General features: G+C 32.8%; 1 protein-coding gene across 1 annotated transcript in view; it reads right to left on the bottom strand.

The window, feature by feature from the left end:
* Positions 1 to 487: 487 nt before the first annotated feature.
* LOC111043978 overlaps positions 488 to 15,162 on the bottom strand; it is a 29,789-nt gene continuing 15,114 nt past the window's right edge. Inside the window, exons 3-4 of the mRNA XM_039430383.1 lie at positions 10,696 to 11,097; positions 488 to 3,124 (exon numbers count right to left, since the gene is read on the bottom strand). Of these exons, the coding sequence (XP_039286317.1) occupies positions 2,689 to 3,124; positions 10,696 to 11,097 (838 nt within the window). The 3' untranslated portion in view covers positions 488 to 2,688. The remainder of the gene's footprint in view (positions 3,125 to 10,695; positions 11,098 to 15,162) is intronic.

Here is a 15,162-nt window from a genome sequence, read left to right as displayed (position 1 = left end):
CATTCTCTCCTTACATAGAGTGCAGCCTGTAGCCTACTGTATGAGTCTCAGTTCCTCAGTTGTTTTGTGGGAGTGTTCTTCTTGGTACATGAACTAAATTTATTTAATCAGTAATATGGAATAATACAGTTGATGTGTTAATATCGTATAACTTTAAAAAATATTGTCTCTATAACCAACATAAAAATACCACTTATTGTAATTTTTCATTTAAACGTCCAGTTATTTCACAACCTTTAATACATTTAAATCAATATCGACTTAACCAATAAATTGAGAAAAGCTTTTACAATCTTCCATATTCATATTCTGAATATAATAAACCACACTTTTTCCATAGAGGACAACAGAATTAATTTACACATTTTAATGAAGCCCACTCAAAACTTCTCAAATTATCAGAGAAATAAGTCAATAATCCAATGATTAGCAATAACTATAAGATATATTTCAAGGAGGAAATAAGTTGTGATTTAAAAGAAACAAATACAATGAAAACGTACAGTATAATATTATTATTCTTTGGTTTTATAAAATTTACTTAAATATACCTAGCAATGATTCAGTACAATATTGAAGATGTAGAAAGATACACTATATTTATGTCAGAAAAATAAGTCTCATAACATTTCCCTTAAATACAAAATTTATAATTAGAAAAAGGAGTGAACCCTACTTTTATAAGAATTAGTTGAAAATTCAGATTTAGGATAATAATTAGAATTACGAAATTAGAAAATATAATGATGAAGGTACTTTTTATTGGAGGGAGTTTGCTACAAAATACGAATATTTAAAGACGTTCTATTAGTTGAATTAATTAGATTTTGTTTGCAGAGGGTGTTGCCTACATAAGCTCTTTTACTTTTAAACTATTTAATTTTGCTCTGGAAAATGACAAGACATCTAGGTACTTCAACAGTTGCTATGTAATTTTGGTGATTTATGAAACTTGAAAGAGGAGAATTGGAAATATTCATTAATTTGAACATAAGGGAGTAGAAGAGGAAGTTAAGTAAATACTTAACCAACTTGAAGTATCAAGCTACATGTAACTTAATAAACCAAAAAATAAAACATGAAATCGGCATTGAAAACCATTATAGTAGTTTCTGATAAGGCACTATGATAATACTTTTGCTAACAGCCAACTTTTACATTGCTTAGTTCATATAAGAAAATAACAATTCCAGCAATTCTAAAAAGTAATTCCGAACTGCAATAACAAGTGTGCTATTGAGCAAAGTGCAAAAAACGCTTATATAATCGGCCTAAATTATGATAATAATCAAATAATAAGAGGCACTGTAATATAACATGATCGAATAATGTAATGTAAACGGAGTTTAAAGACAAATAACGAAGAGTTACAATACTTGTATATTTGAAATATCAGACAATATGAATGACACCCAATATAAATTGAGTTTCGTCTATTTTACTGGAACAGATTGATTTGTTTAGACATATTGGTACCTACGTGTAATAAGTTTGAACAAACTTGTTTCAGTTATGGTCATGCATAATATCAATTTGGTATGATTTTTCCAGTATCTGTCTATCAACCGCTCAATCTAACTCAGACATCGCAGTAAGTTTACCACAGTTTAACGGACTTGAAAAAGTACAAATTTACACTGTTGTAAACTTTCAAAACTCTTATATATATACAATTAAACTCTTACAATACTTTATACAGTAGGAAAAGTTTACACTTTCAAGTACTATTTTCAACTTTCACACGCCAAGTACTGCTATGAAAGTGAAAATTAAAGAAAATCTGATATTAGAAATTAACAATTAACCAAGTGTTCAAGAAAATGACATTCTAATAAGTAATAATACACGACACCATAAAAGTAAAAAGTTTCAGAACTATAAATGATTGAAAATATTCATCAGGATCAATAAGTTATCTTTTAAGATAACTATCTGACAAGTAACTATAGACAATTATCTAATAAATTATTGAACAACTCTAGACAAATATCTTGACAAATTTATGGATGATTTCAGACAATGACTCTAACCAATAAAATGCCCGATTGCACGGTCAAATATGAAGTCAAACATATTTGTTGGTGTAATAGGTAGGTACTATTTCACAAAATATGAAATAGTCTAATGGGGAATATCAAATCTTTCATAAAATTTAGTTAAATTTGATCAAATATTCCTCACACTCTGTTTCTCTTCCCGGTTTTCTCGATAAATTTTGGATAAAAAAACTAAGTTGCATGTTATCCCATTATTATTTCTTAAATTATTGTTAATCATTGAACAACTCTGCGCTCAGGTTTTTCGTACCTTGCAGGGGGAAGTCCCGTTTAATATATTTATATTCAATCCTATTTAAATTGGTATTCCATTTTTCATTTTATATTGTATTCTTTGTGACTTTTTTGTGTTGTAAGCATTATCATTTTAATTATGTTTTTGCTACAAATTAAGAACTAATTTCATTCGACTGTGTGATTTTGAGCTCTAACAAATAATTGGATAATTTTAGACATTTAACTGGTAATTGAATAGCTTTAGACTTTTTTATCTAACCATTAATTTAGAATTGGATAGTTTTATAATCGTCTAACCAACAATACGCATAGAAGACTAGTTCAATTGGTACTCAGCTGTTGAAATGTCCAACAATCATCATAGCAGACTAGTTCAATTGGTAGGTAGGCCTACTCAGCTGTTGAACTGTTTCTCGACGAGTGTCAGAATGTACTCCTCACCCATGCCCGGCTCGAAGACGAGTCCGCCAAAGTGCGGATCTATCTCGACGGCAAAGATGGTGTCGAAGTTGGACTTGAGTGCTCCGTTGTCGTCAATCAGCGAGTGCACGTTGCCTTTCAAGATGGAGTTGCGGGCCTTGTGCGCAAGAGTGGCCTTGCTGTTGTAGAGATCGAGCATGTGTGTGCCGAGGTGATGCACCTCGAGCGAGGGATCGTACATGTGGTAGGACTTGAGCCACATGTCGAGCATGCGCGCATCGCGGTGCGCCACCATCAGCGCATTGCTGAGCAGGCCTTCGCTCTCCAGCGCCGACATCTCGTAGCGCCGCAGCTGCGACAAGTCTCTCGTCACGTAGGCTCGGTTGTCCACGAATATGCCGCCGTACTTCCTGAAATTCAAATAAATTCAATTAGAGGTGTCGCCAGAATAACAAACCTTTGAATTTATTAACAAAAATAAAATAATCAAACATTTCTATTTAAATAAATTGAATCAGAGAAATGAGAAAAATCATAAAAAACAATCAAATCTCTCAACAGAAACATAGAAAAACGCTGTAATCTGCTTTATTACAAAATTACAAAATTTAAAGATGGGGAATTTATTTCTGCATTAGTTATAAAATTATATTTTTTTGAACGGTTTGCTCTATACAATAGATAAATGTATAAATAAATAAATTGAATTGAAAAAAACGTTATTAGGCACATCAGAAGAATCAGCTACAGTTAACATAAAACGAATAGGCTATATATAAAAAATAGAAGACAGCTTTGTGTTCCTCCAAATTTACTCAAATTGAAACATGTGTGCCGGGCACTGTCTTTAATTCAGGCCTTTTCCCAAGTTATAATAGTAAATTTAATACGCAATAGACTAGAGCCATTATTGTAAGTGAGTTAGCGAAATAAATTATTTTCTCTCTCTATTATGAACGGCCATGACTTCGAGTTTCCCATGATAGATATTTAAAAATTGTGGCTCCGAGTCGTCGAGGAATGTAGATTATGGAATTATCTCTAAAACTTAGCCTTCTTGTCGCGACATAAAATGCGATAAGTTGGAAAACAGCAAGCATTGAAATTATAACAAACTACCGATTTTGCAGTTACTATTTGGTCCAAAGGCTGTAGAAGCCACGCGACGATTGGTCAAATTGATTCCATTCGCCCAATAGGAGACCTGTTTCTAAATACAGTAGTGGGGATTCCCCAGTCGAGAGACCAGATTACGTTCCGGAGGACACTTTGCTAGGAGCACTACGAGAGTAAAGATGAAGTCACTATGTTTCGCCCTTTTTGGGCAAGTTTACAAGTTTATATCATTAGTTAGTTTTATTTTTATTAAAGTTTAAATTTTCTGGTAGTGCCATGTCCTGAAAGGTTTAATTGGGTTTCTTCATCATGTACGAATAATTGTTTCTTCAAATAACCGCTAAGGTACGTAAAATAAGGTTAAAATATAATTTAGGGAATTTAATTGATTGAAACTTCCATAAGAGTATTGAATTAATTAAGCCTGTTATTTTTCAAGTTAATAATATTGATTGAGAATAATCCTTTTGATTTTATTAGTGATGGAAGATACTTATAAATTTTTTTTCTACAGAAGTATAGAAAGTTTTCAGTTACGTTACATTTGAGTTATTGTTTCTGGAGATATATTATCGTAGAGTATTGCTGAAAGTCAGGAAGATATCCTTTAAATTGGAATGAAACTTTTAAGATTATGTTCATATTGAGTTTATGACATTTTTTAATTTATATTTTTCAGACTCTGTTTTCTTATGTCATTAAGGCTGTCGAATGATTTAGTAAATTTTTTATGATAGAAATCTTAATAGACGAAGAAGAAAGTTTTTCTTTTCCAGGAAATTAATATTAATGAATGTTCAAATTTTAATACAATTTAAATTACTTTCTATGTGTTTACTAATTTTATTTAATTAAAGGTAAAAATTCCACAAGATGAATCTTATAAGGCAAACATTATCTTTCCTTAAAGTGAAATTTTCAATATTTTTTTCTTTTATTGTGTTATAAAGTGTCTTGTTTTATTAGGTGATAAATTCATAATTTCAGTTGATACTAGTTTTTGGACTTGTATTTGTAGGTAAATCAAATCATAAACTCTGGAATGTTCATTTTTAATTAAGGTTCTGAGCAGTTTTGGGCGAATGCCCGTTATTTACACTTGGATTGCGTCCTATAGTTCATAAATAATAAATAAAAATAAATGTTGGCTGGCGCACAAGTTTCCAACAATACTAGCCGAGCTACTATATGAAAAATTATATTTGATTTCGCAAACCAAACGAAAAATATCATATAAGTTAGCATCATTTCAATTTGATTTATTTGTGAAGAAAGATCCATTAATTCTGATAAAAAGAATCCGTAGTTTAAAGATAAAAATCTATATAAAATGAGGATTCAAAGAATGAGAGAATTTAATTAATTGTAATCAATAGATAACTCCTGTTTTAGCTTTTGATGAATTGTAGGAAGAGTTAGAAATTAATGCTGTAATACATTTATTTACAGCGGTTCATGTGTGTCCCCAAACCAACTTCTTGTACTACCACCCCTTTGGTTCCGCAACTTTATGTAACACCGCTTCAAGACACCCGTTCAGACGACAGGTCTAAGGACGTAAGAGGACGTCGCCGTCAAGCCAAATTCAACCGGTAAAAGCTCACCGCCAAAAACAAGGTACTGTAACCCCGACGATAAAGCAACGTACAGACCAACGAAAGTGCAGTGTAGTGAAACAAAGGTTCATTCGAGAATGTCAATCAAAAGTGGGGTTTCAAAATTATTATGAAATGGGTTATATGGGTTACTATCGACGAAATTTGGGTTCAACGGGTTTTTCTTTCTTGAGTAATTCCATGTTGAAATTAATTGGTTATTTTGTGACTGATCTTGTTTGGTTTTGTGACGTATTGCTATCTAAACGGGGATAGTAATGCGCCCCCGAATCAGATGAAGAATGTCAACAAATTAACATGATATTCTTGTTTCTTGTTTCTGTTGTTCGATTTTAGTTGCCAATGTAATTGAAGCTGTTTGTATTTTTTGTTTAATTATTTCAAAGTGTAGTGTTATTCTATAGTATAAACCTATTAAATCAGGCATGGCAAGATTAATTGAAGTTTTCTTGACTGTAGCCCGTTCACCTGCATGAATTAGGTCTAGACTCAGGTATTTTCTAGATGTGCCGGCCTATTTCTAAATTCTAAATTTTATTCAAAATTATCTTCTTTGGCACACATGGGTGAATTATATTAACTAGTCATAACATTATATTATTTTTTATTTACTGCGGATGATGCCCACATGAGCGTTCTACTTGTGCGTGGGTAATAGAAAGTGCCTTGGTGAATTGATGAGATGATCAAACGTCCATGCCATCGGCGGGATTCGAACCCACGAGCCAGGTGGTGCTAGCAGACCAAAGTTTGTAACGCTCCTAGACCAACCCGGTCAGTATATTAATTGGTTAATTGTCCAACTCTAGATTAACACAATTGGGGCATTTGGAAAAGACCCAACAGATTCATCATTTCATTCATGTAAATGAATGAACATCCAGCTACGGTTGAATTACAAGTTGAGTGTTCTCCCAATTCAAAGACTCACATCTGATAAGAAAGATGTGCCTACTAATCCCGTTAGACGTAAGACCATTTGAACTGATCTATAATACTATTTAGGTTATTTCAAAACAGAAATTTACTACAACATATAATACAATAAAAATGGTTCTTAAAAACATAATTATGTCTATGAATAGGTCAACACTGGGTTATACAGAATAAAAATTGTAATTTATGAGTCTCAAAAGAGTTCGGAATTCACCTTGAGCTTGTAGCATTCGTTTTTCTGTACACTCCACATAAACAGAGTGTTTACGAAAACCCAACCAATACTCTAGTGCATTGTTCCTGGGTAAGAAACATAGTGTGATGGTGATAATATTGAAATAAATAAATTAATTATGGGTTTGTGTTTTCATAGAGATAAATTTAGTATGGGTTCATTCGAAAAGTGTAGAATTAGGACTTCAACAATGAGACTTTAGTGATCTTGTAGCTGAATTTTGTGTGTACATTTTTATCGTGAGAAATTTATTTTTCTGTTAAAAAATAATTTTCTCACATTAAGATTTTGCTAACTTGCGTCCGGGAAGAATCCAATTTTATGCAGGGTTGAGGTATTCTCACGGAACTGTATTTCCGTTAGCGATGGAAAATACTCGTGTATTTGGGAATATTTCAAACTTGCATTATTTTCCTTTCCCACGGAATTATGCTCGTCTCCACGTGGACCGTTGTCTCGTTGGTGGAAGGGGAACATAATTTGCGTGGAATAGTTCAGTTCCAATCAAGCCGCGGCCGAATTCACATTTAAAATCCAGAGGTAGCCTCGGGCCTCGAGGGCTCAAAATTAACGTGTGTGTTGAATTTGTTTGCTGTTTAAGTTTGTTAATATGTATTATTTTTCGCCGTGAGTCAAGTTGAAGTAGTTTATTAATTATTTGAAGTGAATATGTCAATGTTTGTTTAAATTAGTAAGTTATCCGGGAGTAATCAGTGTAGTGAAAATTTCTAAATAGTAATGAATTTATAAATTGATCGATTGTTAGTGCCATTATATTTTCTAGCTCATGCTAAAAACCCTTGAATGACCGAGTCCCTAGTATCATAAATTTGTAATTGAGAAATGAGTAAAGTCCACGCTACCTTCGTGAACAGTTAGAATCCAAATAAGCAGTTAGCAAAATCTTACATGCAGTCATCTTGAATTTTTAGAAGGTGCAATGAACCGATATAGATTATTTTTGTTATAGTCCAAATTTGAATTAGTTTAATTCATTTAATAAAATTGTACAAGTTTAATAGAATGCTAAAGTTTGTTGTTTAAGTCCCATGACTCGCCCTTTAGAATTTAGAGATCTCTTAATTCTACCCCCATTCTGGGTCGTTTACAATATTATCTAAATATCATATTTAAATTGTCCGGAAGTCTTCAGTTACTCACACAGCAGCCATTTTGCTTTTTCCACTTATTTTTTTTCTAAATAATGGTTTAACATACGAAATTGAAACTTTGTACAATCATTTATAACCACTAGACAAAGCTACAAAAAATTATGATAATTTTTCAATTCATAAAACAAAATGGCGGCCATTTAACATCTTGTTTCTTAAATAACTCAGAAACCGTTGGTTCTACAAAAAGTTTACAAGAATAACTTTTTTTAGTAAATTTAATTACCTATCGATTGGCACCTGATATGTTGAGATTGGACCAATATAACCTGAGATATGGTAGCTTTAGTGATAGGTGACCGCTGGGGGTTAGTTGCAGTGCATGCCAAGGCATGCGGCTAAAGTCTGCCACAACAATGCAACAGTCAATGACAATGAATGAATGAATGTTATTTGTAAGCTATTTTAGATTATTTCAAACAATAATTAATGTTACACAACCCTCTTGGTCTTGGTCACCTATCACTAAAGCTGCTATATCTCAGTTAATATTGGTCCAATCTTGAAAAATCAGGTACCAATCGATAGGTAATTAAATTTACGGAAAAATTTATTTCTGTAATTTTTTTTGTAAAACCAACGGTTTCTGAGTTATTTATGAAAAACATTCTAAATGGCCGCCATTTTGTTTTATGAATTTGAAAAATTATCATAATTTTTTCTAGCTTTGTCTAGTGGTTATAAATGATTTTGCAAAGTTTCAATTTCGCATGTTTAGCCATTATTTAGAAAAAAATAGTAAGTAAAAAATGCAAAAGCAAAATGGCCGCTGTGTGAATAACTGAAGACTTCCGGACAATTTAAATATGATATTTAGATATGTTTCTCACACAGGAACAATGCCTTAGAGTATTGTTAGGGAGTTCGTAAACAACCTGTACAATAGATTTTACCCATGACTGTTATTCCTCGAATTGTATAAAGTCTACTGCTTGTTTTTTGCTTGCAGTAAAAAAAAGTCTTTTTCTACTGCTTGTATAACATCAGACGACATATTGAACCACACTCCCTTCCTTAAAAAATTTGTCAGAGGCTCTGTCATCTGTGCAAAATTATTAATGAATATTCGGTAGTAGCCTACCATTCCTAAAAATGTTTTCATCTCTTCAATATTCTTGGGGATGTGAATTTCAAAATCCCTTCATCATTGTTCAGACAAGAGTCTAAAACCTTTGATTGAAGTCTTTCTAGTGATTGTGTCATACGTTTGGTGAAATCGAAAATTGATTCTCCTGAATCCGGACTTTAATTGTAACAGTTACAACACACTCGCTGCCACTGGAGTCCGAGCACCAGCTTACCGCTCTTTCAATGTCTTTTTTACATATTCCCAAAAGGATGTGAATGATAATACTCCTATTTCTAACAACACTGAGGTATCGATTCTCGAAAGAAAGTAAGAGTGTAAATTATCCATTGTCAACTCATAAAACTATTTTGTATTATTCGAGAATGTACGGAATCCATTCGTTCCATGAACAAAGAAAGTTCCTTTACCTCACCTGTGAACTGATGAATTGAATTATTGACCATGTCCATCAAACACCGCACATTCATAAAGGCTAATTGAAGAGGTTCATCATCAGCCATGGTGAAAGGAAGTAATCCAAACGAAGACAAAAATCTAACAAATTTAAACAAATAAGTTAAAGAAATATGGTTTCGGCACCAGTTAAGTAATGTGATTCGTTTTGGTTCTAGAACCGAACAGTTTATTTTTGTAAAATCAACAAAAATTATATTCATAGTAGTCCAGGCTCAAAAAAAGGTATAGATGGAAAAGTTTGGAACACAATTTTTGACCCCGCAGCTCTTTTAAAGGCAAGTAAAGGGGTAAACATATCAATAGTCCTCACTCCTGCCATGTATTATTTCATCATTTTACGCATCTCCCTACGATGGTTGCAGCCGTTATAGTGTCTAGTGTAAAATCTTCAGTCCAACAACAATAGATCAATTGACAGGGAAATTTGGAGGGGGAGTTTGGAACACAATATTTGACTTCACAACTTGGTTTAGACTAGTTAGAAGGTGAATATATCAAAAGTCCTCATCCCTACCCCTTGTGCTTAAGGGATGAGAGTGGTTTAAAAGTTTCGTTTTTTCATGTCTGGCTTACCAAGATACATGAGCCAGAAATAGCCAGAAATGAAAAAACGAAACTTTTAAACCACCCTCATAACTTAAGCACAAGGGATAGGGAGGACTTTTGATATGTTCACCTTCTAACTAGTCCAAACCAAGTTGCGAAGTCAAATATTGTGTTCCAAACTTCCCCTCCAAATTTCCCTGTCAATTGATAAATTTTTGTTGAACTGAAGATTTTACACTCAACACTATAACGGCTGCAACAATCGTAGGGAGATGCGAAAAATAATGAAATAATACATGAAATTGAAGAGAATATGATGCTCTATGAGCTCATGATTAGCACGGATTTTTTCAAGAAATCGTTGAAAAGTTATAAGGCAAAAAAGATAGAAAAATCGGAGCCGGAAGGGTTTTCTTAAAATGTGATACTTTCGATAGCTCATACCAGGAAAACTAGAAGATATATGGAAAATGTAACAGATGAAACTTGTAGGTTGATTCGCAAACTTTAATTTTTTATTCCAATAAAATTTTCGAAAGATGCATATTGTTCGAGATATGAGCAAAAAACAAAAATATGGTACTACAAACCAACCCCACCCCTTAAGCACAGGGGGTAGGAGTGAGGACTATTGATATGTTTACCCCCTTACTATCCTCAAACATTGTGTTCCCAACTTTTCCCTCTATAATCTTTCGTTGGTTGGACTAATAGGGATAGTGAATCTGATGTATTAGCTGGGTTTACTAACTTGTATGAGCTACAGCTTATAATTATATTACCCGCAGTAACAACAAAACTGATGATAGCTAACCTTAGTATCCGGATGCGTGTGACATCCTGAACATGCTGCTTCTTGTAGACGTCGCTAAACTCAATGCCAAACACATGTTTCGGGGCCGGCCAGTACTTGACATCCAGCTTCCTCCTAAACCTGTCGTTGTTCATGAGTCGCTTGCCGTACTGCGACTCGACGAGCGTGTGGATGAGTCGGTCAACGTCGTCAGTGTGGATCATTATGCGGTCGGGCTTGGCGTTGTGGAAGGCCCCCATCAGACAGACGGCGTCTGCCAGGGTCAGCGTTTCTATGTCCTTGCCTGTGCGGTAGAAGTGCACTATGTTCGGAGCGATCTCGTCGCCGAACGGCTCGCCTGAGTTGTCCAGCTCAAATCTGTTCGCATCGTGCGCAATCGGGTGCGGCTGGCATGGTGAGTACCTACAAACAAATCAACAAATTCGACATTTATTTAATGCAAAAACTCAATAATTCACAAACAATAATAAAATGAATTGTATCAACAGTACCTTTATAGGAATATAAATTACAGATATTCGATAAAATATAGGTTACAGAAAATACTGCAGGAAATAATAATTAAATAACTGAAAAATAAATTGTCTTATGGTACTGCCAACAGAAAAGAGCATACTGTGTAGACAGTGAATTGAAGAATGACACAATTTTCACTTGAATGGATTGCATTCAACTGAGGATTTTTTACAAACAGTTATTTCAATATCACATTAAGTAATGACCAAGTTTACTGGATGAGGTAGCTAGTTGATTACCTAGTTAAGTTTATCATTACAATTGTATTTTTTCTTCTTTGAAATAAATTTTATCTCTATGCATGTATACTAACTAATATTAAACATGATTGATAGGCTACTCATAAATAACTTTCTTGAGAAGTGAACAGCTTCCTCAAATTCAAAATAATCCATCATTTTAATCAGAAGAAGCTTTAATATGTAACGTTTTGGCATGCTATTTTCTTGGTTGGTTAAAAATACTTAGTGGCGCAAAAAGATGGGAACTTTTGAAGAAAGAAAAAACCAAAGTTTTTTCTCAAACTTGATTCAGGGTTCTTAATGCACACCATTAGAAATTGAAGAAACTTTCAAGTTGTAAAGATAATATAGTGGATGTGATGTCAGTTTTGCCGAATGCATTCAGCAGATAGATTTTGAAAATTATGCATTACCTGGCGCAAAGAATAGAGTGGTATTGCTACGATCTCCTCTCTAATCCTTGATACGAGTACAGGTGGGGGTTTGGGACGTATATTGTAGACTACACTCTTCAAGTAGCCCCATAAATATAAAAATCGCCCACGTCAGGGAAAAATCATAAGTTGGGGGATCGAGGTGGCCATACAATATTACCGTTTCTGGAAATGACGTGTTCATCACACATGAGCCTAAACCGCTTTGATACTCATGCAGTATGTGTAGTTAAAACCAGGTCTTTTCAAAGTCAATATCATGTAAACTGTGCAGCCAAAAATGTCTCAAGCATGGTAACATAACGCTCAGAAGTAACTGTCATCGTGTTTCTCTGGTCATCTTCAAAAAATACGGCCATATCACTCCTCGAGAAGAAACTGCACACCATACTGCAACCTTGGGGCTGTATAGAGAACGTTTATGAAGAACAGAAGAGTTTTCTTGTACCCCGTAGCGAAAATTTTGTTTGCCATTCAAGTGAAAATGAGCTTCGTCTGACATCCTCAGATTTTTAATGAAATTAAAAACTATCACCATTTTGATACTAAGCGAGTACAGCTTCTACACGTTCTTGTACGTTCCACTAATCCATGGCTGAATCTCCAATGCTACTGCACAACTTTCCATGTTCGTCCCTTTTCTCCGCCCTTCACAGTTCTACTGACATTAAATCTAACTGTTCCCAGCTTTTTGCACTACCCGGCAACTTAGTAAGTTTATAATAGTGTAGCAGTAAATAATAAATAATAAGCATTTTTACTTAAAATTTACATTTTCTTTTATATATCTTTGCAATTAATGAACAATTAGAATAATTATAATCAATGAATTTATAATCCTTGCTCAGGTAAAACTTGTGGAACTCTCATTGATATTGTGGAAGCCGTCCATAATTGAAAAGAGTTGAAGATGTTGTCAACTTTACTGTGAGAAAATATTCTAGTTACAGGATCATAGGTGTCAATAACTGAACAACACTGTATTTGAAGCCTTTCTGGTATTAAACCAAACTATGGTCCTGTTAATTGATACTCATATATTTCAGAACAGAGAAACATGTGCATCCTGCAATTCTTTTTACGTGTTCAAATAATAGCTAAAGAAATAAATTTAGGAGATAGGACTCAACTAACTCTAGACTTCTAACAAAGACACATAGCACATGCCAAATGCATGTGATTTTGGGGTTCTGTGAACATCTAGCACATGCAAATGTTTCTTGTGCGCTAGGTGATCACATTATTAGAAAAATATATTTTGATGGACCTAACAGTTGGTTGAGCAATAGTAATGAATTGTATGAGTACACTCCAGTATAGTAGCATTCTGAGGGTAAATAAGTATTCAATATTGATTCAGGTGAATAAAGACTATGGATTAAAGGCTTTTAGCTTTTTTATTGTGATTCAAATATTTTGAAACAATAAATTTTAGTTTTAGAGATGAGTTTAACATGTAATTAGTATTAGTGAATTTATTCAACTTGAACTGGTAATGATTATATTATTTTCTATTGAAAAATAAAAGTTACAAACTTTTATTAAGGTACTACTTTGATTGAAGAGGTGGAAGAGATGAATGATTATTAAAGCTTTAATGGTGATGCTTTTATGGATATGATTGTTGTTGATGAAATGCAGAAGCACTATTATTTTTGTGAATGCGGTTTGTATAAATTCACATAAATAGTTCTCACAGTTGTATGTTGTTCATATAATACACCACAAATTGTTCTCAGAGCTATATGTTGTAAATACGTAAGTGTATGAACTCACACAAATTGGACAAAAGATTGAAATATTAAAATGTTCAAACAATTGAAAATAATAAGTGGTCCGTCACATTGGAATATCAAACTGCATCAGAGTTTTTATCAATTTATAATGTAACAATTAAAAATAAAAACTCTTTCTTTCTAGTCTCAATTTGTTGTGTAGTAAAAGGTTTTGTAAGGAATATGAGGAACAGAAAGTATTAACTGAACCATTTAACAAAACATTTGATATGCAATAACAATTTTTTGAAATCACATATCTCTAACAGTACTTTATAAAAAATAAAATAAGTATAGCAATATTTCAAAATAAAAAATACCAATATTTTTACAAATACACGCAGTTTTAGAAAATGTTAGTGTATAACAAATAATATTAAAAATATTCATTTACTGTACAAAATTAGTGAAACAAAGGTGTCATGAAAATTTCCAATATGTAACAAAAATCTTCAGAAAAGTTCTGAATGGAAAAATTTTGGAATGAAATTTAATATTTGAAAATGTATGTCATGCGTGAATTGAAAAATGTGAAATATGAGAAGGTAATATGGATAAATTGTGTGTGTATAATGTTATGCCATCAACAATCAAAGCATCTAAAAGCATTCACTGATTTGTGAGCATCTCTGATAAGCATAAATGTAAAAGTTTTAGTTCCAGGCTTACCTACTATGTAATTACGAAGTAAAACTAGACCAATGAATACTAGAGTTAAAAGTTTATATTGAAAGAAACTAGAACGTTATTGGGATTGTAAAATTTACATGGTAAACGAATGATTTCAAGGGCATTTGCAAAAAAATGGATAATTATCGGGGTTATAAGATTTATATAGTGAAAAAAATTATTTTTGAGTGAATTCTGGAACGCTTCATAAACGCTTATGTTTATCCTATGGGTTCGAGATTTTGTGGATGATTGAATTGCTATAAAAATGTTATTTATTTAATTGAAAGATTAGTTGATAAAATATCCTATGGGATAGAGGACTTGACGGTATATGACAGTGAAACTTGGATGATTGTATGAGTAAAAGAAGAGTGATAAATTAAATGGATTTTGTTTGTTGCTGCATTCAGGGTAAATGCAACACAACAATCAAGCAATATATCTCAAATAGCAATACCGGTACACATTGACAATGTGTTTTAAGAGTATGAAGTGACATATATGCATACATTATTATACTATGTTCTAGTTATGAATTGAGATTCAAAATTTAACAGATATTTAAAGTATCTTTTAAATAATTATTAAGGTATTTCCGACTCGAGTATTCTGGGCACATCTATAAGAATTATATATTTTCTCCAAATCTACAGCTTCTTAAAAGCTTTAATAGTAAAATAAATTGAAAATTTATGTCAACTAAGGTTACTGTACTGACAATAATCTATTGTGGAAGAAAATTACTATGATGTCATAATAAAATACCAAAAAGCCTTTTCAAATAAATGCAGTAACTTACAAATCTACGAATAGAAAAAGACATTTGAA

The sequence above is a fragment of the Nilaparvata lugens genome, chromosome 6 (assembly GCF_014356525.2).
Source record: "Nilaparvata lugens isolate BPH chromosome 6, ASM1435652v1, whole genome shotgun sequence".
Classification (NCBI taxonomy): domain Eukaryota; kingdom Metazoa; phylum Arthropoda; class Insecta; order Hemiptera; family Delphacidae; genus Nilaparvata; species Nilaparvata lugens.
The sequence above is the reverse complement of the archived record's forward strand: the minus strand, read 5'-3'. Positions and strand labels throughout refer to the sequence as shown.